This window comes from Myxine glutinosa, chromosome 14 (genome assembly GCF_964187855.1).
Source record: "Myxine glutinosa chromosome 14, kmMyxGlut1.1, whole genome shotgun sequence".
NCBI classification, from domain to species: Eukaryota; Metazoa; Chordata; class Myxini; order Myxiniformes; family Myxinidae; genus Myxine; species Myxine glutinosa.
The window spans coordinates 9,593,579-9,618,059 of record NC_136274.1 but is presented as its reverse complement, the minus strand read 5'-3'; the positions used below and the strand labels follow the sequence as shown (position 1 = coordinate 9,618,059).

General features: G+C 39.9%; 1 protein-coding gene across 2 annotated transcripts in view; it reads right to left on the bottom strand.

The window, feature by feature from the left end:
• LOC137439418 (kinase suppressor of Ras 2) overlaps positions 1-24,481 on the bottom strand; it is a 110,552-nt gene that overhangs the window by 67,980 nt on the left and 18,091 nt on the right. For both annotated transcript variants that reach the window (XM_078768432.1, XM_068135154.2), the window contains one exon: positions 20,653-20,789. In XM_078768432.1, coding sequence (XP_078624558.1) covers positions 20,653-20,789 — 137 coding nt within the window. The remainder of the gene's footprint in view (positions 1-20,652; positions 20,790-24,481) is intronic.

Below are 24,481 nucleotides of genomic sequence, written 5' to 3'. Positions count from 1 at the left end.
AGATCAAATTTGTGCGGCCTCTTTCTAATGGTAGACTCGTGCACTTTGACATCAACAGTGGCAAAAGCTACCTGTAGGTCCCATGATGACATTCTGGGCTTCTTAGAGACTTCTTTCAGCATCTTGCGGTCGGCTCTCGGGCTGAACTTGCTGGGGCGGCCTGGCCTGAACAAGATGGCAGTTGTTTGGAATCTTCTCCACTTGTAGATGATCTTCCGGACAGTCGAATGATTGATTTCAAATTGTTTCGAGATCTTTTTAAATCCCTTCCCAGACTCGTAGGCATCTATAACCTTCTTTCTGAAGGCCCCAGAGAGCTCTTTTGATCTAGGCATGGTGACGTCACACACTTCAACAACAAAGCGCAAACCAAACTAAATGTCTGAGGTTTAAATAAGACAGGTTCCTCCAAGATCCTCTCTAATGATATTCTAATCATTTGCACCTGAGCTGGTGCACCTGATTCTAATTTTAGGTATTTGAAGTAGTGATAAATGTAGATTGTAGGGGTGTACTTACTTTTTCCACATGCGAAATTTGTATTTATGTTTATTTAAATTATACAATGGACTACAAAATGTAAATGTTTCATGATATTTGTTACATTATATCACCTTTATCTATCAGTATTGTTGAAATGAAGATCAAATAGCTGTATGTTGAAATATGTTGAAAAAGTCAAAACTTTACATGGGGTGTACTTACTTTTTCACGTGACTGTATATTTATGTTTAGTTTTAAAAGTTTAGTATAATGTACTGTATTAAGTGGTTGTTTAAAAGATGTCTCTAAAAATTTTGTTGGCGGTTGGAAGAGAGGATGCTCTTTTACAGATAGGTAGGTTAAGGTGGCTCATATCATATTCTCCTTTGTAAACCTGGGCAGTGGCATGGAGGGTGGGAGGGTGGAGGTAGAGTCGAGGGGGGTGGGAGGGTAGAGGGGGTGGGAGGGTGGAGGGAGATTGGTGAGACAGGGGCACCTTCACATTCCCCCAGAGTTGGTTGAAGAGGAAAGGAGTTAATTCCTCTCAACAGATGACCATGAAAGGCACAGATTTGTTGAAGCCCAAAGAGCCGAGACTGGTGTAAATCTCCGCGGAGTGGATACAGGCAGAAAAAGCCCCCGTGCAGACATTGGTGGAAGGCAGTGGTACTGAGATTGGCGGAAAGCCTTACAGCTGAGTTTGAGGCCGTGCAACCGGGATTGGGTGATGGCTGTGCGGCCGGGATGATGGAAGGGTGCAGGGCTGACATTGGTGGAAGTTCTCACTCCATGGTAAAATGGAGGTGAAGGGAGGATTACACTGACAGAGGTGGCTATGTCACTCTGGTGGGATGGTTCTCTACTGCTGTAGGGTTCAACCATGCTGACCGTATGTGCATATCAAGCCATCTCTTCCACTCACTGTGTCCTCTCCCACTGGCTACCTTTGCCTGTGACTATCTTGTGCGGCTGGCTTCAATATTTGGCTATGTCCTTCCTTCCATCCGTTCGTCAAATATGAAGAAGAACCTTTCTAATCCACCGTGTTTAATTCAAAAGCATTCTAAATTGCAACTCCAAAGGGCAATTCTAGTGTAATTCTGAATTGCAATTCTAAATTGTAATTCTAAATTGTAATTCCAAAGGGTAATTCCACAGTGTAATTCTGAATTGTAATTCTGAATTGTAATTCTAAATTGTAATTCTAAATTGTAATTCTAAATTGTAATTCCAAAGGGTAATTCCACAGTGTAATTCTAAATTGTAATTCTAAATTGTAATTCTGAATTGTAATTCTAAATTGTAATTCCAAAGGGTAATTCCACAGTGTAATTCTGAATTGTAATTCTGAATTGTAATTCTAAATTGTAATTCTAAATTGTAATTCCAAAGGATAATTCCACAGTGTAATTCTAAATTGTAATTCTAAATTGTAATTCTAAATTGTAATTCTAAATTGTAATTCTAAATTGTAATTCTAAATTGTAATTCCAAAGGGTAATTCCACAGTGTAATTCTAAATTGTAATTCTAAATTGTAATTCTGAATTGTAATTCTAAATTGTAATTCCAAAGGGTAATTCTAAATTGTAATTCCAAAGGATAATTCCACAGTGTAATTCTAAATTGTAATTCTAAATTGTAATTCTAAATTGTAATTCCAAAGGATAATTCCACAGTATAATTCTGAATTGTAATTCTAAATTGTAATTCTAAATTGTAATTCCAAAGAATAATTCCACAGTATAATTCTAAATTGTAATTCTAAATTGAAATTCTAAATTGTAATTCTAAATTGTAATTCTAAATTGTAATTCTAAATTGTAATTCTAAATTGTAATTCCAAAGGGTAATTCCACAGTCTAATTCTAAATTGTAATTCTGAATTGTAATTCTAAATTGTAATTCCAAAGGGTAATTCTAAATTGTAATTCCAAAGGATAATTCCACAGTGTAATTCTAAATTGTAATTCTAAATTGAAATTCTAAATTGTAATTCTAAATTGTAATTCTAAATTGTAATTCTAAATTGTAATTCCAAAGGGCAATTCCACAGTGTAATTCTAAATTGCAATTCTAAATTGTAATTCTAAATTGTATTTCTAAATTGTAATTCCAAAGGATAATTCCACAGTGTAATTCTAAATTGTAATTCTAAATTGTAATTCTAAATTGTAATTCTAAATTGTAATTCCAAATTGTAATTCCAAAGGGCAATTCCACAGTGTAATTCTAAATTGCAATTCTAAATTGTAATTCTAAATTGTAATTCCAAAGGGTAATTCTAAAGTGTGATTCTAAAGGGTAATTCTAAAGGGTAATTCTAAAGTGTAATTCTAAAGTGTAATTCTAAAGTGTAATTCTAAATTGTAATTCTAAAGGGTAATTCTGAAGGGTAATTCTAAAGTGTAATTCCAAAGGGTAATTCTGAAGGGTAATTCAAAATTGTAATTCCAAAGGGTAATTCTAAATTGTAATTCTAAAGTGTAATTCTAAATTGTAATTCTAAATTGTAATTCTAAAGTGTAATTCTAAAGGGTAATTCTATAGGGTAATTCTATAGGGTAATTCTAAATTGTAATTCTAAAGGGTAATTCTAAAGGGTAATTCTATTGGGTAATTCTAAAGTGTAATTCTAAAGGGTAATTCTAAAGAGTAATTCTATAGGGTAATTCTAAAGTGTAATTCTAAAGGGTAATTCTAAAGGGTAATTCTATAGGGTAATTCTAAAGTGTAATTCTAAAGGGTAATTCTATAGGGTAATTCTAAAGTGTAATTCTAAAGTGTAATTCTAAAGGGTAATTCTAAAGGGTAATTCTATAGGGTAATTCTAAAGTGTAATTCTAAAGGGTAATTCTAAAGGGTAATTCTATAGGGTAATTCTAAAGTGTAATTCTAAAGTGTAATTCTAAATTGTAATTCCAAAGGGTAATTCTAAAGTGTAATTCTAAAGTGTAATTATAAATTGTAATTCTAAATTGTAATTCTAAAGGGTAATTCTAAATTGTAATTCTAAATTGTAATTCTAAATTGTAATTCTAAATTGTAATTCTAAAGGGTAATTCTAAATTGTAATTCTAAAGGGTAATTCTAAATTGTAATTCTAAATTGTAATTCTAAATTGTAATTCTAAAGTGTAATTCTAAAGGGTAATTCTAAATTGTAATTCTAATATAAAGGGTAATTCTAAAGTGTAATTCTAAATTGTAATTCTAAAGTGTAATTCTAAATTGTAATTCCAAAGTGTAATTCTAAAGGGTAATTCTAAATTGTAATTCTAAAGGGTAATTCTAAAGTGTAATTCTAAAGGGTAATTCTAAAGGGTAATTCTAAAGGGTAATTCTAAATTGTAATTCTAAAGGGTAATTCTAAATTGTAATTCTAAAGTGTAATTCTAAAGGGTAATTCTAAAGGGTAATTCTAAATTGTAATTCTAAAGTGTAATTCTAAATTGTAATTCTAAAGTGTAATTCTAAAGGGTAATTCTAAATTGTAATTCTAAAGGGTAATTCTAAAGTGTAATTCTAAAGGGTAATTCTAAAGGGTAATTCTAAAGGGTAATTCTAAAGGGTAATTCTAAATTGTAATTCTAAAGGGTAATTCTAAAGTGTAATTCTAAAGGGTAATTCTAAAGGGTAATTCTAAATTGTAATTCTAAAGGGTAATTCTAAAGTGTAATTCTAAAGGGTAATTCTAAAGGGTAATTCTAAAGTGTAATTCTAAAGGGTAATTCTAAAGTGTAATTCTAAATTGTAATTCTAAAGTGTAATTCTAAATTGTAATTCTAAAGTGTAATTCTAAAGGGTAATTCTAAATTGTAATTCTAAAGGGTAATTCTAAAGTGTAATTCTAAATTGTAATTCTAAATTGTAATTACCTTCGCAAAAGCGGAAGGTTATGTTTTGATCGCTGTGTATTTATTTGTATGTCTGTGTGTGTGTGTGTGTGTGTGTATGTTATTCGCATAACTCAAAAAGTATTCGACCGAATTGCATGAAATTTGGTGGGATGATTGGTTATTATACGGGACACATTTGATTAGATTTTGGGAGCAATCGGGTCAAAGGTCAAGGTCAAGGTCACGAAAAGGTCAAAATCGTATTTTAGTACAGTACAGAACAGTAGCTGCGGCGAAGGTATGCGCTCTACCGAGTGCCCGTTCTAGTTCTAAATTGTAATTCCAAAGGGTAATTCTAAAGGGTAATTCTAAAGTGTAATTCTAAAGTGTAATTCTAAATTGTAATTCTAAATTGTGATTCTAAATTGTAATTCCAAAGGGTGATTCTAAAGGGTAATTATAAAGTGTAATTCTACAGTGTAATTATAAATTGTAATTCTAAATTGTAATTCTAAATTGTAATTCCAAAGGGTAATTCTAAAGTGTAATTCTAAAGGGTGATTCTGAAGTGTAATTCTAAAGGGTAATTCCAAAGTGTAATTCTAAAGGGTAATTCCAAAGTGTAATTATAAAGTGTAAATCTACAGTGTAATTCTAAATTGTAATTCTAAATTGTAATTCCAAAGGGTAATTCTAAAGGGTAATTATAAAGTGTAATTCTACAGTGTAATTCTAAATTGTAATTCTACAGTGTAATTCTAAATTGTAATTCTAAATTGTAATTCCAAAGGGTAATTCTAAAGGGTAATTCTAAAGTGTAATTCTAAAGTGTAATTCTAAATTGTAATTCTAAATTGTAATTCTAAATTGTAATTCCAAAGGGTAATTCTAAAGGGTAATTATAAAGTGTAATTCTACAGTGTAATTCTAAATTGTAATTCTACAGTGTAATTCTAAATTGTAATTCCAAAGGGTAATTCTAAAGTGTAATTCTAAAGGGTAATTCCAAAGTGTAATTATAAAGTGTAAATCTACAGTGTAATTCTAAATTGTAATTCTAAATTGTAATTCTAAATTGTAATTCCAAAGGGTAATTCTAAAGTGTAATTCTAAAGGGTAATTATAAAGTGTAATTCTGCAGTGTAATTCTAAAGGGTAATTCCAAAGTGTAATTATAAAGTGTAAATCTACAGTGTAATTCTAAATTGTAATTCTAAATTGTAATTCTAAATTGTAATTCTAAATTGTAATTCCAAAGGTTAATTCCAAAGTGTAATTATAAAGTGTAAATCTACAGTGTAATTCTAAATTGTAATTCTAAATTGTAATTCTAAATTGTAATTCCAAAGGGTAATTCTAAAGTGTAATTATAAAGGGTAATTATAACGTGTAATTCTGCAGTGTAATTCTAAAGGGTAATTCTAAAGTGTAATTCTACAGTGTAATTCTAAATTGTAATTCTAAATTGTAATTCTATATTGTAATTCTAAATTGTAATTCTAAAGGGTAATTGTGAAGGGTAATTCTAAAGGGTAATTCTAAAGGGTAATTCTAAAGTGTAATTCTAAAGGGTAATTCTAAAGTGTAATTCTGAAGTGTAATTCTAAAGTGTAATTCTCAATTGTAATTCTAAAGGGTGATTCTGAAGTGTAATTCTAAAGGGTAATTCCAAAGTGTAATTCTAAAGGGTAATTCCAAAGTGTAATTATAAAGTGTAAATCTACAGTGTAATTCTAAATTGTAATTCTAAATTGTAATTCCAAAGGGTAATTCTAAAGTGTAATTCTAAAGGGTAATTATAAAGTGTAATTCTGCAGTGTAATTCTGCAGTGTAATTCTAAAGGGTAATTCTAAAGTGTAATTCTACAGTGTAATTCTAAATTGTAATTCTAAATTGTAATTCTATATTGTAATTCTAAATTGTAATTCTAAAGGGTAATTGTGAAGGGTAATTCTAAATTGTAATTCTAAAGGGTAATTGTGAAGGGTAATTCTAAAGGGTAATTCTAAAGGGTAATTCTAAAGGGTAATTCTAAAGTGTAATTCTCAATTGTAATTCGAAAGGGTAATTCTAAAGGGTAATTCTAAAGTGTAATTCTAAATTGTAGTTCTAAAGGGTAATTCTGAAGGGTAATTCTAAAGGGTAATTCTAAAGTGTAATTCCAAAGGGTAATTCTAAAGGGCAATTATAAAGGGTAATTCTAAAGGGTAATTCTAAAGGGTAATTCTTAAGGGTAATTCTAAAGTGTAATTCTAAATTGTAATTCGAAAGGGTAATTCTAAAGGGTAATTCTAAAGTGTAATTCTAAATTGTAGTTCTAAAGGGTAATTCTGAAGGGTAATTCTAAAGGGTAATTCTAAAGTGTAATTCCAAAGGGTAATTCTAAAGGGCAATTATAAAGGGTAATTCTAAAGGGTAATTCTAAAGGGTAATTCATAAGGGTAATTCTAAAGTGTAATTCTAAATTGTAATTCGAACGGGTAATTCTAAAGGGTAGTTCTGAAGGGTAATTCTAAAGGGTAATTCTAAAGGGTAATTCTAAAGGGTAATTCTAAAGTGTAATTCTAAAGGGTAATTCTAAAGGGTAATTCTAAAGTGTAATTCTAAAGGGTAATTCTAAAGTGTAATTCTAAAGTGTAATTCTAAAGGGTAATTCTAAAGGGTAATTCCAAAGGGTAATTCTAAAGGGTAATTCTAAAGGGTGATTCTAAGGGGTAATTCTAAAGGGTAATTCTAAAGTGTAATTCTAAATTGTAATTCGAACGGGTAATTCTAAAGGGTAGTTCTGAAGGGTAATTCTAAAGGGTAATTCTAAAGTGTAATTCTAAAGGGTAATTCTAAAGGGTAATTCTAAAGGGTAATTCCAAAGGGTGATTCTGAAGTGTAATTCTGAAGGGTAATTCTGAAGGGTAATTCTTAAGGGTAATTCTAAAGTGTAATTCTAAAGGGTAATTCTAAAGTGTAGTTCTAAAGGGTAATTCTAAAGTGTAATTCTAAAAAGTAATTCTAAAAGGTAATTCTAAAGTGTAATTCTAAAGGGTAATTCTAAAGTGTAATTCTAAAGTGTAATTCTAAAGGGTAATTCTAAAGGGTAATTCCAAAGGGTAATTCTAAAGGGTAATTCTAAGGGGTAATTCTACAGTGTAATTCTAAATTGTAATTCTAAATTGTAATTCTAAAGGGTAATTATAAAGTGTAATTCTAAAGGGACACAACGTCCATCTAAAGTGTAATTCTAACGGGTAATTCTAACGGGTAATTCTAAAGGGTAATTCTACAGTGTAATTCTAATGGGTCATTCTGAAGGGTGATTTGAAAGGGTAATTTTAATAGATCGCGAGTTCACTGGAGCAGTGGCGTATCGAGGAAAAATGACGCTCAGGGCGAGATGTCAAATTGCCGCCCACCCTAACTTCCCATAATTCTTTGAATGGTGTGTGTGTGTGTGTGTGTGTTGTGTGTGTGTGTGTGTGTGTGTGTGTGTGTGTGTGTGTGTGTGTGTGTGTGTGTGTGTACCTGTGCGTGTGTGTGTGTGTGTGTCCGTGCATGTGTTTGTGTGTGTCCCCGTGTGTGTGCGTGTGCGTGTGTGTGTGTGTGTGTGTGTGTGTGTGTGTGTGTGTGTGTGTGTGTGTGTGTGTGTGCAGTGTCCATGTCAGGGCTGTAACCTTTTCACCATTTCAGTTTTGTCATCCAATTTTCACCAAAGCTTTATTATGAGAATATGGAGAAGGTAAATTAATAATTTTGTCAAAAGGTCAAAGGTCAGCATCACATAAAATCAGTTTTCATGCGATTGACATGAAATTTTAATAATTTGCAAAATGGGTCAATTCATATGTTCACCAATCAAAACCGAGAAGCAGATCGGTTTTTCAGATCTAAAGCTCAAAGGTCAAGGCTGCATAAAATCATTAATTATCATTTTGTATTCTTTTTAAACTATTTTCTGTATTTTGAGCATACGGAAGAAGAACAAGAAGATATCTGAATACAAACTGACGCGGATGGGCTTTGCATTTTCAGATGATTTCTGGTTTAGCAGTTGAAACTGGTCCTACCCTCACTCCACCCCCCACCCCATACTCCACCCTCATACAAATCTCCCTCCAAATCCCCTCCCACTCCTCCCTCCACTCCCATACAACTATCCGGACTTCACTGGGCGGTGTACACACCTTTATTTATTTTCCGCACACGGTTAAAAACAACAATGCGATAAGCTCCACAAACTCTTAATCCAAACCGATCTTCAAAATTCCAACTTCAGAATTGACTCCAACAGTAACAGCAGCCCCAACTACAAAAAAGTGTTCTTTGCTAAAAACGTTTCATTCAAAAAATGCATCTCTGAGCAGTTCCCATGGAAGTATGAATTAAGTTAAAATGGTTATCAAGTTAAAAAAAAAAAATCACAGAATGAGAATCACAGCTTAACTTAAATAAATGCATATATACACTTAGTTATAAAATTGCAAGATATGGTAAATTTTGTCAGATTTCACTCCATATTTGGAGATTATTTAGTTCATATCCAGCATCCAATCCTCATATCCAAATCCAGATTATGATTATGATGATATGCTTCAATTATGTAACGATAAATAATCGATCGTGTTTCCAAGGTACGTTTGAGTAGGCCGAAACAAAATGGCGGCTTAAGAACCCAGTGAGGTGCAGTGGGATGACCAAAATAGCAGGACACCATATTGTTAAGCCACCACATCGGGTTTTTTTTTTCTTCTTATGAGCACCTCGTTAATCATCTTCAAAAAGGGTGTTATAACACCCCCAAACACCCAGTTTTCATCCTTGCAATCTGGAGGTCCAGGTGTATGCATGCAAAGTTTGGGGCTGCTAGGTTTCATGGTTTTGGAGTTATGGAGGAGACAGACGGACGGACGGATGGACGCTGCCTTTTATTATTGAAAAATGAATGAATGAATGCTCGTTTTGAGGCCATTTTTCCCCGCTAGCGCGGGGGTTAGCCTTGCGGGCCCCATGACAATCATGGTTCCCTGTTTGAGGCAATGTTTTTTTATGGCCGGATGCCCTTCCTGACGCCTGACGCTTTATTATTATAGATTAAAAATGCCAAACAAACTCATCCTTCGGACATGGGGGTGCAATTCCTTTTTCTCTTGCAATGAGTGAACCATGAATCTGCCGGTGGATGATCAGCATATTGCCCATCTATATTCCATACTTTTCACTCACCCTATATATTGGGGAAATTGGTGTGCTTCGATATTGTGTGAATTGTCTTACATATCGTGCCCTTATGCAATAAATAAACCAATTGTTTCTTTGCTTTGGTAAGGAACAGTCAGTATACAGTACCTCATAGTCAACATTTTGACGAGCGAACAATCGAGATCATTTGGGGTCCTTGGCATGTAAAATTATTATCTCACACACACAAAGTGAAAAGTGGGGTAAAGCAATTGGTTCATGACCGTCCATCTGTCTTCTCAGTTTACGATCAAGGAACGACCTACTTAAATTGAATTTTATATTTTGAAAACAAATCATGAAACACGAATCAGAACATGAATAGGAAGACAAGTTTGCCGTTTTACCGTACTTTGACTCGAAGTTGTCTCGATCGTACATGCGCAAGAAGGAGCGAGATAATATCTTTATTCTGTCTGCCCCTCCTGGCAGTCAAACAAAATGGAAAATAATTCCAAACAGGAAACTTATTGTTTTTAAGGACGTCATAAAGGACACAAAATGAAGAACTGATGTAATGTGTTAGATAGGGTGATGTAATAGGCACTGCGGAACATTGCAGTAAAACCCGAATGAATTTGTTTGTACAACTTCTACAATCTTTATCTTTTAAAATTTCATTATGTACTTCAACACTTAAAAAAAAAAAACACCTTTAGAGACAATTTTTCCCCACAGAGCAGGGGTTGGCCCTTTTTGGGCACCGTAGTCCCCTTTTTGAAGCAATGTTTTATGGCTGGATGCCCTTCCTGGGATGCCCTTCCTGCCACCAACCCTGTTAGTCGCCTCTTGCTATGCACAGGGAATTACCAGTTAATTGGTACTCAATTTGCCGACCTCGGAAGGATGACAGGCTGAGTCAACCCCCCTGGCGTTAATTCAGCGATCGACCGGGATTCGAACCCAGGATCCTAGGATCCCAAGCCGGCACCCTAACCGCTAAGCCAACACCAGGCTATACAGGAGGGTACGTACACTTGCAATGTTTTATGATGATGACAACATTGCCAGTTCGCTGAAAAGGATGTAAAATGCGTGAGCCAAACTCTGATGGCTATTGTAGAGTTCTGCCAGAAATGGCTGACCTCTTTCTGGTGATTGCCAATCTCTGCCGATCAAAATCCTCGCATTACAGGACACAATGTAAACACTGCAGCAGTGCCTCGGGGAATAGCACAAAACAAGCGTACCAGGAAATAAAAAGCGAGCCTCCAATTGAAGAACCTTATTCTTCATGCTCAGGGGAACAGGGCACTCACTGGCAAGATTTTAAAAAATTCAACACAAAATCATTATGACGTTGTGGCACGGGATCAAATCACCCCCATTTTATGGCAAAATAATTGTCATAAACACCAAATCAGTATCCTTTCTCCATACTGTATCAATAAGACATTATATTCACTGAACAAGACAAGAATATGCAATAGCACATTCCTGCACCGTTTATGGATGCCATAAGCAGCGATTCAAACTACATTTTAAAGCTAATTAAAGTAAAAAAAAAAAAAAAAAAAACCCCACAAAAAACACAATCAAAGCACACAAGATAAGTCTCTTCCCTCGACTTGTCTCTCAAGAGACAAATGTGTGTTTAAGCTGTTATGTGACTTATATCACATATTCTGAATTAACATACCCCCAAGGCAATGCATCTTTAATTGCCTATCCACTTGATATACCACGAGGTCTGCTTCCATGCACTACACCATTAAATATCAAGGTCTGCCTCCGTGCACCACACTGATATATTGTCACGTCTGAGGCTCCCCTTCATGATATGCCTCAGCAGTGGGATCCTTTGTCCCAGGGAACGGCCCATCGGTTTCTGTCTTCCACTGCGCCGCATTAAATTATTATTCTTTACCGTTCCCCAAAGTCTCCCAAATGAGCCGAAATTGACGGCGCATACACACGGAAGGCAGATGGATGGAACACGTTTCTTACCTTTTAAAAAGGTTTATTTATGATGAATATGGGGGGAAAGGGTGCACGAGACAAACAGTTTGGACCAAACCATGCAAATCAACAGACACAAAGAAGGAGAAGGGACATGCAAACGTATATGCAATGATGAAATAGAAATGAATAAATCCTAACTGACACAAGGTGCCAAAGACCACACTTGTACAAACATTAAAATTGCAAGTGAGGACTTTCCTTTGATTATGAGTGGTGTAGATGCAGGACTCCCTGCAGCCCTTTTTCGACGCAGGAGCTAGACGACGAGAGCGAGCTATGAAGTGAACCAGTTATGAAGTAAGCAAACGATGATCAGCACACCTCAGGTCTTGCACCCTCAACCAGCCCTCATGACCCTCTCTCAAAGCGCTTCTTCCTCCAACTCTTGCATGCCGGGAGCTCTGGTGTGTCCATTCGCTCCACTCCCCTTCGACCTTGTGAGGAGTTCTCCCCCAGGCCGTCCCACCCATGGGCGGCCCCAATAAAAATAAAAGGCAATATTTTATACTCAGCCCTCCGCCTCCAGTGTATTATGCCACCGTGGCTGGCACACACTTGCCAAACAGATTGCAATGGCCTTTTCGTACACGTGTGACATGTGTGCCTCTGTGATGGGAAGTCCTCACCTGGCCATGCCCACAAGCAAGAGGTGTTTACACATACAATATTACCCTGACTGTCTTGTCTAAAAATTACATACACTGCTTCCTCAGCGGCACGTGTAATAAACTGATGTACTCTGACAGATCCCTACGACATGGCAATCTAACCTCCTCAAAATACACAAACCATGTTACACAACACAAAATACACAAACCATGTTACACAACACAGTCGAGCTATAGATCTCCTCCATCCCTCCCCTTTCCACACAACAACATCAAGGTGTGCCTTCTTACACAACACCTTTAAATATCAAGGTCTGCCTCTATGCACTATACCTTCATATCAAGGTCTCCCTCCATGCATTACACCTTAACATCAAAACAAAGAAGGACTTCAAAATGAATTGGGCTGTTATGGGTTTAATAAATTCCATTTGGCATCGTTTGGTTTTAATCTGCTAACCGTGTTGAGATGGACACTGCTCGGACTTCCAGGAAAGAGGTCGGAATTTCAAAAAAGTGCATCTGGGGTGAATTAACGGGGGTAGAAAAGATCAAGGTTTGGGATGGGGAAAGACAAGAGATGGTGGTGAACAGCTGTTTTAAAGACCGGGAGGGAGCAGTGGGATTGAATATAGTGAGGGAGTTTGTTCCAGAGGTGGGAGAAAAGAGGAATGAAGGAGTGAAGGAGTGAAGGTGAATAGAGAGTCTTGATGTCTCTTGACCCAATAATCGATTCAGTTTATCTTTACATCATTATAATATTTGTATAAAGTTTGACTTGGATATCTCCAGCTCTTCTTAAGTTATCGTGGTAACGAAAACCTATCACGGATGGACGGACAGACAGACAGACAGACAGACGGACGGACAACCCGAAAACATAATGCCTCCGACGACTTAGTCGGCGGATGCATAAAAAAAAGACTGAGGTGCAAGATTGCTTTTCCTCTTTTCAATGGATGCCAACTCTTTTGGATAGATGTCATCATGATGATAATCATGATATCACAGCCTAGATCCACTATAATCTATATACCACAGAGAGGACAACAACATGGCCCTTCCTGTCACTCCCGTATACAGTGGGTGTACTCGTCAAATAGAAACCCATCATTAATTACCACTAAATCATCAATGAACCTAAAGATGTTTTCACACCTTTGCGAAGGTGCTAGTTCATTCCTGCTCATGTTCTGGACACAACGAAACACATATCACATTTTTACAACGGGATACAAACATAAATACGGGTAATTGAAAAGAACAACACTTAATTCACGGTCCAATCCCCCTGACAAATCATGGTGGAAAGTACTTGCATCTCATCGTCATTCACTGTCAGATTTGACGCATTGGAATCGTGGCTGCCGCTGTCTATTGGCAGGTCGAGATTGTTTTTTTTCTTTGCACTTCAAAGCACACCTAGCCGCGAGCCCCCACTACTCCCAGCATGCATCTTTTTCATAGCAAAGAACATACTGCAAATCAATCCCCCTGCAGTGGCAGCATGAAGGGAAGGAGGATGGTGAGGGGTGGTTGGAACGAAACTCGTGTTTAAATATCAGCAGGGTATTCAAATAATCCTTTCTTTTTAACTTCAATCCTAATTATCGCACGTTAAAAAAAAAAAAAAAGGATGGGATCGCAGGACTAAATCTGCGATGAGGAATCTGACTATCAAATGAGAACAATGCAAGGAGTGCATGGTTTAGACTTTAGAATGTTATGTTAAAACAAAACGAATACAGTAATACTGCAGTATTATACTGCCAGACATGAATTTGCGAGCATCCATTCAAGAAATTATTTTAACACCGGTGTCACATATAGTGCCTGTAAAAATTTTACACCCACTTTCAAAATTTTCACCTTTTGTTACCTTATAGCTTGGAATTAAAATGCATTAAATCAGACTTTTTCACCTTTATTTACACATCGTAACCCCAAATTTCCAAGTGAAAAACAAATTCAACAAATGTCACAAAAATTAGTTAAAAATACAAGACGAGAATATCTTGGTTGGATAAGTGTCCACCCCCCTTATATCTTACTATAATTCACCAAATGTCTGTCTGTCTGTCCGTCCGTCCGTCCGTCCGTCCGTCCGTCCATTTGTAGGTACCGCAAAAACGGCTGAACCGATCGCAATGATATTTTGGGTGGGTAATCCTGGAATCTCCTGGAGTAAAATAGGGTATATTGTTTTTCCAATTTCAGCTTTGGCCTCCAGCATTTTCAGGTTTGGACTCCCGCCTAACATTATTTTCCTGGGTGCCGCACAAACGGCTGCACTAAAGGATTTAATGAAAATAATTGTGAAGCAATTAAAATGAATGTGAGGTAAAAACGATTTCCTAATTTGAGATGTTTCCACTCAGACTCGTATACAAACAAGGGCAAAACGAAAGTAAAAATAAATGATGTTTTTGCCAGCCGGCACTTAACTCTGGTCTCAACGATGGGGCTTGGCGTTCGTCGCCTCCAAACCACCACGCGGGAAGCGCAAAAACTGGCGCGGTCACGCTCCTCAACATCCCAACGTGAGGTACTTCTCTTGATGCAGACTGCCCCGAACCGCTCTTGCTCAGTCTTTTTCCAAGAGCGTACACGAGTCACGCGACCGCCTGCCACGAAGTCCAGCGCAGAGAGAGAGAGAGAGAGAGAGAGAGCCAAAAAATGCGCCCGCTTGCCCAGGACCAAGAGAGAGGGGGAGGGAGGGGTTGCATCCTCCTTTGTCGCTCGCTGACGTCACTCCCCGACCAATCCTGACGTCCCATTACATCATCCCATGGCTCCTTAACCAGTCACGAAGCTTGGGGCGTAGTTTCTCCGTTACGAGTCCTCAAGGTGGAATCTAGCCGGCGTTCGGAATGTTCGGATGACGTCGGTGGTCGTGGGGCGGGGTTTACTTGCCCGATGGAATGTGCTGGTTACTGTCGGCAATGTCGGTTTAATGGCCGTTGTTATAACAATGGGGCCGATTGTTTGGCTGGCCGAGTTTTGATGAAATGAGACAGAAGGGAAAATCAATTGGTGAATTACACACTGGGGATTATTGTTAAGCTCTACCTAAGTAGCATTGCTCCCTCCACCCCTCGTATGGAGACACATATACGATCTTATTCCATACAGATTCCCAACTTAGTTACATCGAGGTGGGCTTTTTCTTTTGCGTCACACAGTCCTTGCTAATTTACACAATCCTGACTTCACTAAGGTATTTCATTACCTACCCCCACAAACTTAACAATATTGTAGTTTTGTATTTTTAATGAAATTTCTGAAATTTGTAGAATTTGTTTTTCACTTGGAAGTTATGGGTTACGATGTGTAAATAAGGGTGGGGAAAAGTCTGATTTAATGCAATTTAATTCCAGGCTATAAGGTAACAAAAGGTGAAATTTTTGAAAGGGGGTGTCGACTTTATATAGGCACTGCATATGGGGCTGACAGGAGGCCCAGAGGTATCTAACTGGGGTTTGAATCCCCAGCCACCTATAAACTGTCATTCTGCAACAGAGCAACAGAGTGTGGTACATCAGAATCAGAATCAGAATCGTTTGTTTGCAGCACTGGGCTGTGGGGTAGAATCATTGGCTGAGAGAGCAGCTGTGCCGCTGATGCAGTGCCCTCTGCTGGTTAGAGCAGGAACATGTAATGTGTTCATCGTGCTGGCAATAACACCTACTCTTCGTGAACTAGGCCATCCTGTCAGCCTCTAGAATCAAAATCACAAGCATGTCTATGCCAGACATGAACTGAACAATAATCTAACATAGTATGCTGTTCCTATCTGATGTTTTACTGACAATTGGATGGAGAATTGCCTTTGCTACACAAAGAAAAGGCTTTGGCATCATGAATATTGAATAAAATAAAATAAACCACCTTTAGAGGCCATTTTTCCCCACAGAGCAGGGGGTTGGCCTTTTTTGGGCACCGTGGTCCCCTTTTTGAAGCAATGTTTTATGGCCAGATGCCCTTCCTGCCGCCAACCCTGCTGGTCGCCTCTTCTGACACACAGGGAATTACCATTGAGCTGGTACTCAATTTGCCGACCTCGGAAGGATGACAGGCTGAGTCAACCCTTCCCCCCTGGCGTTAATTCAGCGATCGACCGGGATCCGAACCCAGGATCCTAGGATCCCAAGCCGCCACCCTAACCACTAAGCCAACACCAGGCTAAGGGCTGAGTCAACCCTTCCCCCCTGGCGTTAATTCAGCGATCGACCGGGATCCGAACCCAGGATCCTAGGATCCCAAGCCGCCACCCTAACCGCTAAGCCAACACCAGGCTAATGTTAATCGGGAATGACAACTGGTATTTCCGACTTGAGTGTGCAATTTGAAAGCATAACGCAATTTGTATATAAAATGAGTCCAAGGCAGCTGGTTGTGAGAAAATAAACTCCATTCGTTGTATTTCTCTGCCATTCATTGAACTCTCGGTTTGCAGCTACAGTCAACAAATGCCAGCCACTCAGCTGTCACATTTACAACTTCAAAGCATCATGTTTTCCACCCCATGTTGTTTTAGGTTTAAATCGAGCAGCATTTTTCTCAGCTTCCACGCATCGGTGGGATGTTCTTAAAGAACACATCAAAGGTCGAACAGTGAAACCACTCAGTGATAGCATGATGCACTGCTCTCAATTGTAGAGAGCAGTAAACTCATTGATACGTTGCAGATAAAATGCTAAACTTTAGATTTGTGCGCAATCTCATGGTTTGGTATGGTATGCTGTACGGAATGAATGTAACAAGCAAGAAGTCACAGGCAGCTAACTTTGATCTCTCTCAAGCAATATTGAGCAGCTGGAGGCAACAGCAACATATATCAAAAATGATCGGACAGACAAGGGCTTTGGCAGGGGCAATGACAAATGCAAAGGAGCTGGCAGACGAACTTCACATTGACGTCTCCTTTTACCTGGACCACAAATTTGATCTGGTGAGAAAGATTAATACTGTAATCCACTACGAGGCAGAAGAGGAGCCTATCAGTGACTCCAAACATAAATTATTCAAAGTTAACTTCTTTAATCATGCATTGGACTGTGCTATACAATCGGTCATCTTTTTTCATGTGCAACACAAGGCGACATAGTACATAGTAGCATCATTGGCTGAGGGCAGGAATTTGTAATTTGTTCAGGGTGCTGGCGGGCGATAGCACCGTGGGATCTTTAACAAGCACCAACTGATGCTGGCAAACGATGCACCCAATTTAACGTCCATCAGTGGGACGGCTGACACATTGATGAATCATGCTGCCTGTGAAACACCGGGATGACAGGGTCAGGATTCAAACCCAAGCTAGACAGCCAGGAGGTGAGGGTATGTACCTCTGGGCCATCCTGCCAGCCCATACAATCAGTGGAAGAATGTTATTCACACCTGAGGAACAGCATGTGCTGACGGGCTTCATTGAACCTTACTAGTAATTTTTATTTGACAAAGATTCTATTTTTCGTGGTCCCTCATCATGAGTACCACTCGACACAAACAAAGTCAACGGAAATCTGACATAATAAACCCGAGCAGTGTATAATCAGCGGAGGCCTAGAGGCCTGATGACTTAGGCCCACCAGAAAACCAAGATGACAGCCATATTATTTCGCCTGGGAGCCATGGTGGGTGGAGTCAAGCAACAAATGTGGGTGGAGTCAAGCAACAAATGTGGGTGGAGTCAAGCAACAAATGTGGGTGGAGTCAAGCAACAAATGTGGGTGGAGTCAAGCAACAAATGTGGGTGGAGTCAAGCAACAAATGTGGGTGGAGTCAAGCAACAAATGTGGGTGGAGTCAAGCAACAAATGTGGGTGGAGTCAAGCAACAAATGTGGGTGGAGTCCGGCAGCTGTCCGACCAATGCGTGCACATTTCAAAAATCGACCTCACACCCCCTGACCCCCCAGAAAGAACCACAACAACAACCAACACGTGGGGTTCTTGTAGACCTGCGGCACGTCGCAGGTAAAAAGGCCAGAGGACTCAGTTTCATAATAAGGTAGACATGTTTTTCTTCCGAAAATAAGGAAGGAGCTAGGGAGAGGGTTGTGTTATTGTCCTTACAATTAGTGCCAATTATTACTATTATTACTGTTAATATTATCATGCAATCATCATTATTGTTGTTATTACTTTTGTTATTCGAAGTATCCTTGCAAAAATGCCAGGATAACATGAAATGATGCTCAAGCATCTATACACCTTAACATGGCGTCTTTCCAAGGTGGGAAAGGCAAGAAAACATGGGTAATTCCTCCGGATTATTTGCAGGCAAGTCAAAAGGAACATAAGCTAAGTGACTGCAAAAATAAGGCGACGGTCTCTTACTTGTGATACAATCAAGGCCTCCAGAGTCTAGAGCACAATGCCCTCTCACACTCCTACCGGGAGCGGCGCGACCACGGTACACATTTACGGAGCTAATTTGCATCGGCTCCTCCACCTTCGCAGCCCCCGGGGGAGGAGGGGGGCAATAAGATACAACCGTTGGCTTATGACTGAGGCCTGGTGCTGGCTTAGCAGTTAGGGTGCCGGCTTGGGATCCTGGGTTCGAATCCCGGTCGATCGCTGAATTAACACCAGGGGGGTTGACTCGGCCTGTCATCCTTCCGAGGTCAGTAAATCGAGTACCAGTTCACTGGTAATTCCCTGTGTGTCGCAAGAGGTGACTAACAGGGTTGGCGGCAGGAAGGGCATTCGGCCGTAAAACATCGCTTCAAAAAGGGCACCACGGTGCCCAAAAAAGGCCAACCCCTGCTCTGCGGGGAAAAAAGGCCTCTAAAGGTGGTTCTTTGGCTTATGACCATTATAACCCTGGCAAGTTTGGTCGAGATTGGATATGTCATGACCGAATGCATCGGTCACAGACTTGCAGACATGCAGATAGACAGATACAAAACTGTGTATTTTAGTATGATTATCAGCATGATTTTATGGGCAAACTGAGCGTTTCAGCATTGTGTTTGTGCATATTTAAGTAAACTAAATGGGCGAGGGCGGCGTAATGCTTACGTTTCGTCGGCTGGGGGTGGGAGGGGTGGAAGAAGGGTACGCATGTGTAAAGTGTAAGGACAAAATGTGTAAGGCCGTAACTGTTACTGGATTTGAATACCATGGTTGAATGAGAAAAATAAGATAAGTAAATAAGCACCGAATTAATTCAGGAGTATTTTCTTTCTTTCCTTGCAGATGACAAATTACAGCTGACAGATGCAAGTCTAAGTCGGATAGCCAAGTTTCAGCACCGTGTTAGGTGGATCGTCCTAAATCCTTCATCATATTGCCGGAGTCACATGATGGGCCGTCTTTGAAATCCCATTTGTGGAGTTGGTGGGATGTCCCTTCATGGAGTATGGATCCTGTTGAGCGCAGACCAATGTTTCCGGGGGAGGACGACACCTGGAGGCTCTTCTGTCGGTTCACTCATCAGTTCTTTGTTAGCAATGTTGTTGTCTGTCCAGAGATTGCGCTACTTGTCCATGTGTCAAATCCCACATCATTCGAAACATTTGCAGAGCCCCAGAAAGGTTTGTATCACTAAAGTCGCATATTTGGTAGATTCTGCAGGTCTTCATGGATTGGAAGCTCTGGGTTGGCTTTGAGGCAGCTGAACTCTCTCAGCATTCTTGCCTTCCGGCGCACATCAGGGGGTGAGATGTTAGACAGACTGGGAGCCGCTGCAAGGGTGTTGATTTCAGTTTCCTGCTGATTATCCGCATCGGTGTTTTCAGGAGAGTGTCCAAGTGTTTTATGCGGCTGCTCTCTGCCCAAAATTCAGGAGTGAATTGAATACATAAGAGAGTAGTGAAATAGCAAACTTATAAAGTGATTATATTTGCAATTAGCAAGGATATTAAGTACAGAAGTAAAGAAAGAGAGGAAATAGGCAGCAGATGGAAATAAGTTGGTGAGACTTTAAAAATTAAATTTTAAAGGTTAAAAAAACAAGACTCTCTGCTCACCTTCACTCTTTCATTCCTCTTTTCTCCCGCCTCTGGAACAAACTCCCCCACTCCCTTCAATCCCACTCCTCCCTCCAGGTCTTTAAAACAGCTGTTCACCACCATCTCTTATCTTTCCCCCATCCAAAACCTTGATCTTTTCTACCCCCGCTAATGCACCCCAGATCCACTTTTTTTAAATACCGACTTCTTTTCTGGAAGTCCTTGCAGTGGCCATGTGTTTTATACTTCTCCCACCCTCCCCCCCTCCTCTCCCCAAGCCCTCTCCCTCCCACAGATTTCCCGATGTCCCTGCTCTCAAATGTTGCGTTTGTGTGCTGCTTCCCCCTCTCTCCCCATCTTGTCTCCCGCTCCCCTTATTATATGTTTTGTGTGTCGGTTTGATTTTTATGTGATTAATGTGAGCTCTTTCACGAGTCTCGATCTTGCATACGAAAAATAATAATAATAATAATCAGAAGCAGAGTAGCTTTATCATTAATTAATGAAACATGCAGAAATTACACTCGGTGCAGAAATAAAATATGAGTAAACTTTAAGCCGCATGTCCCAAGCATTTACCTTGGATGCGCCGTTTCCTCCAAGCGATTAGCAAGCTGAGACTCATGAGACTTGCTCCGATGAAGGGTTGGGAAGCCCGGCAAGAGATGAACAAGCTTACGTGACACTGGAGGCGGCGGTGTACCTGGCGGACGCACCTGCCAAATGAAGAGTGGCCATTGGTATTGCATATTCAATAATATCATTTCTCAATACTTTATCATATGGTGCCAGGGCAAAGAAATGATTTGCTAATCTGAATGCACATTAGCTGCACTACATGGAAGCATTTAAAACGATAAACATATAAAGCTTGGCAGTCTATCATGCAAGCTGGTAATCCCATTGAAGCAAACCAGAGCAAAGTCGATGGAACGCCATCACAAATCCCCACGCTTCCCATCTCAGGCAAAATTGAAAGATGGCAAAACCTTCCACGAGGAAGGCCCAATATCAAATTTGAAGGGAATTTTTCTCCCTGTTTTGACCCCTGTGGCCATAATTCCCCACCCCTTTGTTGCATGAACCTGGGGTCAAATCCCAAAAAATCGTTACATATTTTATTAGTCCTCCAATGTTGATTGCATATAGAAAGTTGCATTTAAAAATGAGCCCGTAATTGAATTTTTCGGTATATTACCTTTTGACTCCACCCCAGGGAGCGGGGCCAAAACTGACAAAACCCATGTGATGATCATAACTACCAAGTTTGATTAATTTCTGTCCAACCGTTTAGGAGATAGAGTAATGGACAGACAGACAGACAGATGGAGCCAATTACAATTACTCCCCACCCCTCCCCTGTTTTTTTTTTCAAAAAGCATGGGGATGAAAATAATGTAGCCTGGTGTTGGCTTAGCGGTTAGGGTGCCGGCTTGGGATCCTGAGTTCAAATCCCAGTGGATCGTTGAATTAACGCCAGGGGGGTTGATTCAGCCCGTCATCCTTCCGACGTCGGCAAATGAAGTACCAGATTGCTGGGATGAATGTGCCGGTGTGTGCCCCGGCTTAGAATAGGTACACCGTATCCTTGCATGTCTGAAAAGGCGACTAAAAGAGCCGGTGTCGGGAAGGGCATCCGGCCATAAAAAAAACAGTGCCGCAAAAAGGGAACCATGATTGTCATGGGGTCCACAAGGCTAACTCCTGCTTCATCAGGGAAAAATTACCTTAAAAAGGGTATTTTTTTTCCTTAATCATCCCCAATAGAAGTCATGGCACTATATTACGAGGGGCAAATGCAATAAGGCGGTAGTTGGGCCAAATGGTAAGAATCAAAATAAAGAAATAACATTTCCAGAAATAAGTAAGGCAGCAAGTTAAAGTCAAAAACTAATCCCTCAGCTATTCGAGTCAAGTCAAAAAGGTGATTTTGTCCTTTGCAAAAACATTTATTCCATTCGAGTGAGGAAACATACAAACATTTAAAATTATAGTTTTTAATCGATATTTGCAGAAAAATCAAACAAGATATCCAGGGAGATGGTCCTGATCTCATGTCTGAGATTGAGGGCTTCCATCCATTATTGGGAGAGTAGAAGCAGCATGTCCAGGATAGGATGGGTGTGCAACCGAACTGATGACTTGAGATCAGGCCTTTGGAGAAGAGGATTTTATGTCAACTGCGATGATAGATTCCATAACCTGGCTTATAAATAGGCCTGTACCGGGAGTTACAACGCTCCGTTCTTGAACTGTGTTTGTGTAGTGCAGTAATTTTGGCAAACTTCCAGGCAGATGGAAACTGACCCAGAGAGAATGATAGGATGAACAGAGCAGAAAGACGACGAGCAAGAGCAGCAGAGCAGGTTTTTAGGTCACATGCACTGATGCCATCTGGGCCTGTCACAGAATCCGAGTCAAGATTTGCCAGAAACTTCTCCATATTCTCAGGCGAGAAAGACGGTATCCAGGAGCAGTTGGGTACAAGAGCGTAGGGTCCATGGAGTAGATATGTATGGAGTGAGAGGTCTGGTACACAAGATTTGGAAGCAAACACAGAATTTGAAACACAGGAAGAAAGGCAAATAATTTGAAGGCAACTGCTTCACCACAGGATTCTGTGCAGCAGAGGTGAGAAGATTGGTGTGATAACTGCAGACGAGATAGTATAAACCTGTACATTAAGGAAAGCAAGCTTGTGTGGAAGGGTTCCCAGGTCGTATAAATATCAGGAGAGGTGGAAATGGAGGAGCAGTCCTGACCTGAGATGGCAGCTTGCAGTCCCTGCCAATCAGCTTGAGTGAAATGCCCGACTCTGTGGTGCTGAGGCAGCTCTCTGACAATAGCCAGAGAGATGCTGACTCTCACATGCACCTGATCAGATAAACTTATTGGAGCAGAAGAGCAACAGGAGACATTGGTAATAAATTCGTCATTAACAAGTGGAGAAGGGAGGACATGCCACTGGGAGAGAAACAGCTTGGAAAGTTCACTGATTGGGTGAGGCCATGGAGTCACAGAAGTCCTTTGCTGCAATTCCATGGGTGGTTGAAGAGGTCCCAACAACCAGCCAATTGCCATGGTGAAAGTTGAAATCACCACATACGAGTACGTGTTTGGATTGTCATAAGATGGTCTCTATTGTCAGAGAGGGAGATGTAAATTAAGTCATCCCTGTTTGGAGTATGGTACAGCACCCAAACAAACAAGAAGTGGTTGTGGAGGGGAAAGTGCAGTCAAAGGTGTGCAAAAGTGCAAAAAGTGCAAAGTGCAAAAAGTCAAAGGAAAGTGCAGCCCCCCCCCCCCCCCCAAAGCCCTCACCCTCTCTCAGATTATTTTTATTATTATTATTTTTTTGTATAATGAATCGAGGCTTGTGAAAGAGCTAACATTTATTTCACAAACAAATCAACCAGACAAACAAAATATACAAAAAGAGGGAGCGGAAGACAAGATGGGGAGAGAAGGGGAAGCACACAACCACAACATTTGAGAGCAGGGAGAAGTGTGGGAGGGAGAGGGCTTGGGGGCAGGAGGCGGCGGAAGGGGTGGGGGGATCTCTCGATCTCTCGATGTCTCCATGTCTCTCGGTCCCTGCTCTCAGATGTTGTGTTTGTGTCCTTCCCCCTCTCTCCCCATCTTATCTACCGCTCCCGATGTTATATGTTTTATGTGTCGGGTTGTCTTTGTGTGATTAATGTTCGCTCTTTCACGAGCCTCGATCTTGTATACAAAAAAAGAAAAGAAAAAAAAAGGTACTCCTGGGGGCCAGAAGTGGGAAGGGTGGGAAATGGACAGTGAGAAATGGAGTTCTTGACAAACTGCAACTCCGCCACTGGAAGGAAAAGACAATTCTGGGGAGAAACCTAGAGTAATCGGGAATATCCTGTGAGGAAAAAGGATTCTGTTCGGCAGATCATGTCAGGTGGACCAGTTGCAGCTAGGATTGAGAGATCCGTCAAATTGAAGCAAAGAAGCAGAGAGCGGACGGGAAGCAGAGAGCGGGTGGGAAGCACAGAGGGGACAGGCTGCAGGGGAAGCAAGGAGGCTGTGGTGAGTGAATGAAGCACGGAGGCTGCGGGTTGTGAAGGAAGCAAAGAGGGGGTGGTGCATAGAGGAAACAAAGAGGGGGTGGGGTATGGAGGAAACAAAGAGGGGGCGAAGCATAAAGGAAACAAAGAGGGGGCGGCATTGGGTGAAGGGACACATAATTGGATGTGAAATAGATGTGAACATGATGTGCGGGAGCATACTGACATTAGGGAGTTTGTCACTGTGCTCCTGCAGACATTACAAAAAAGGGTAGGATTTAAAGATTCTGAGAGTAGAGAGACAAAGACAGACATCAGCATTGGGATGGCGATGATGATTCAAGGCACGAAGAACTACAGCACTGAGCACGATGGTG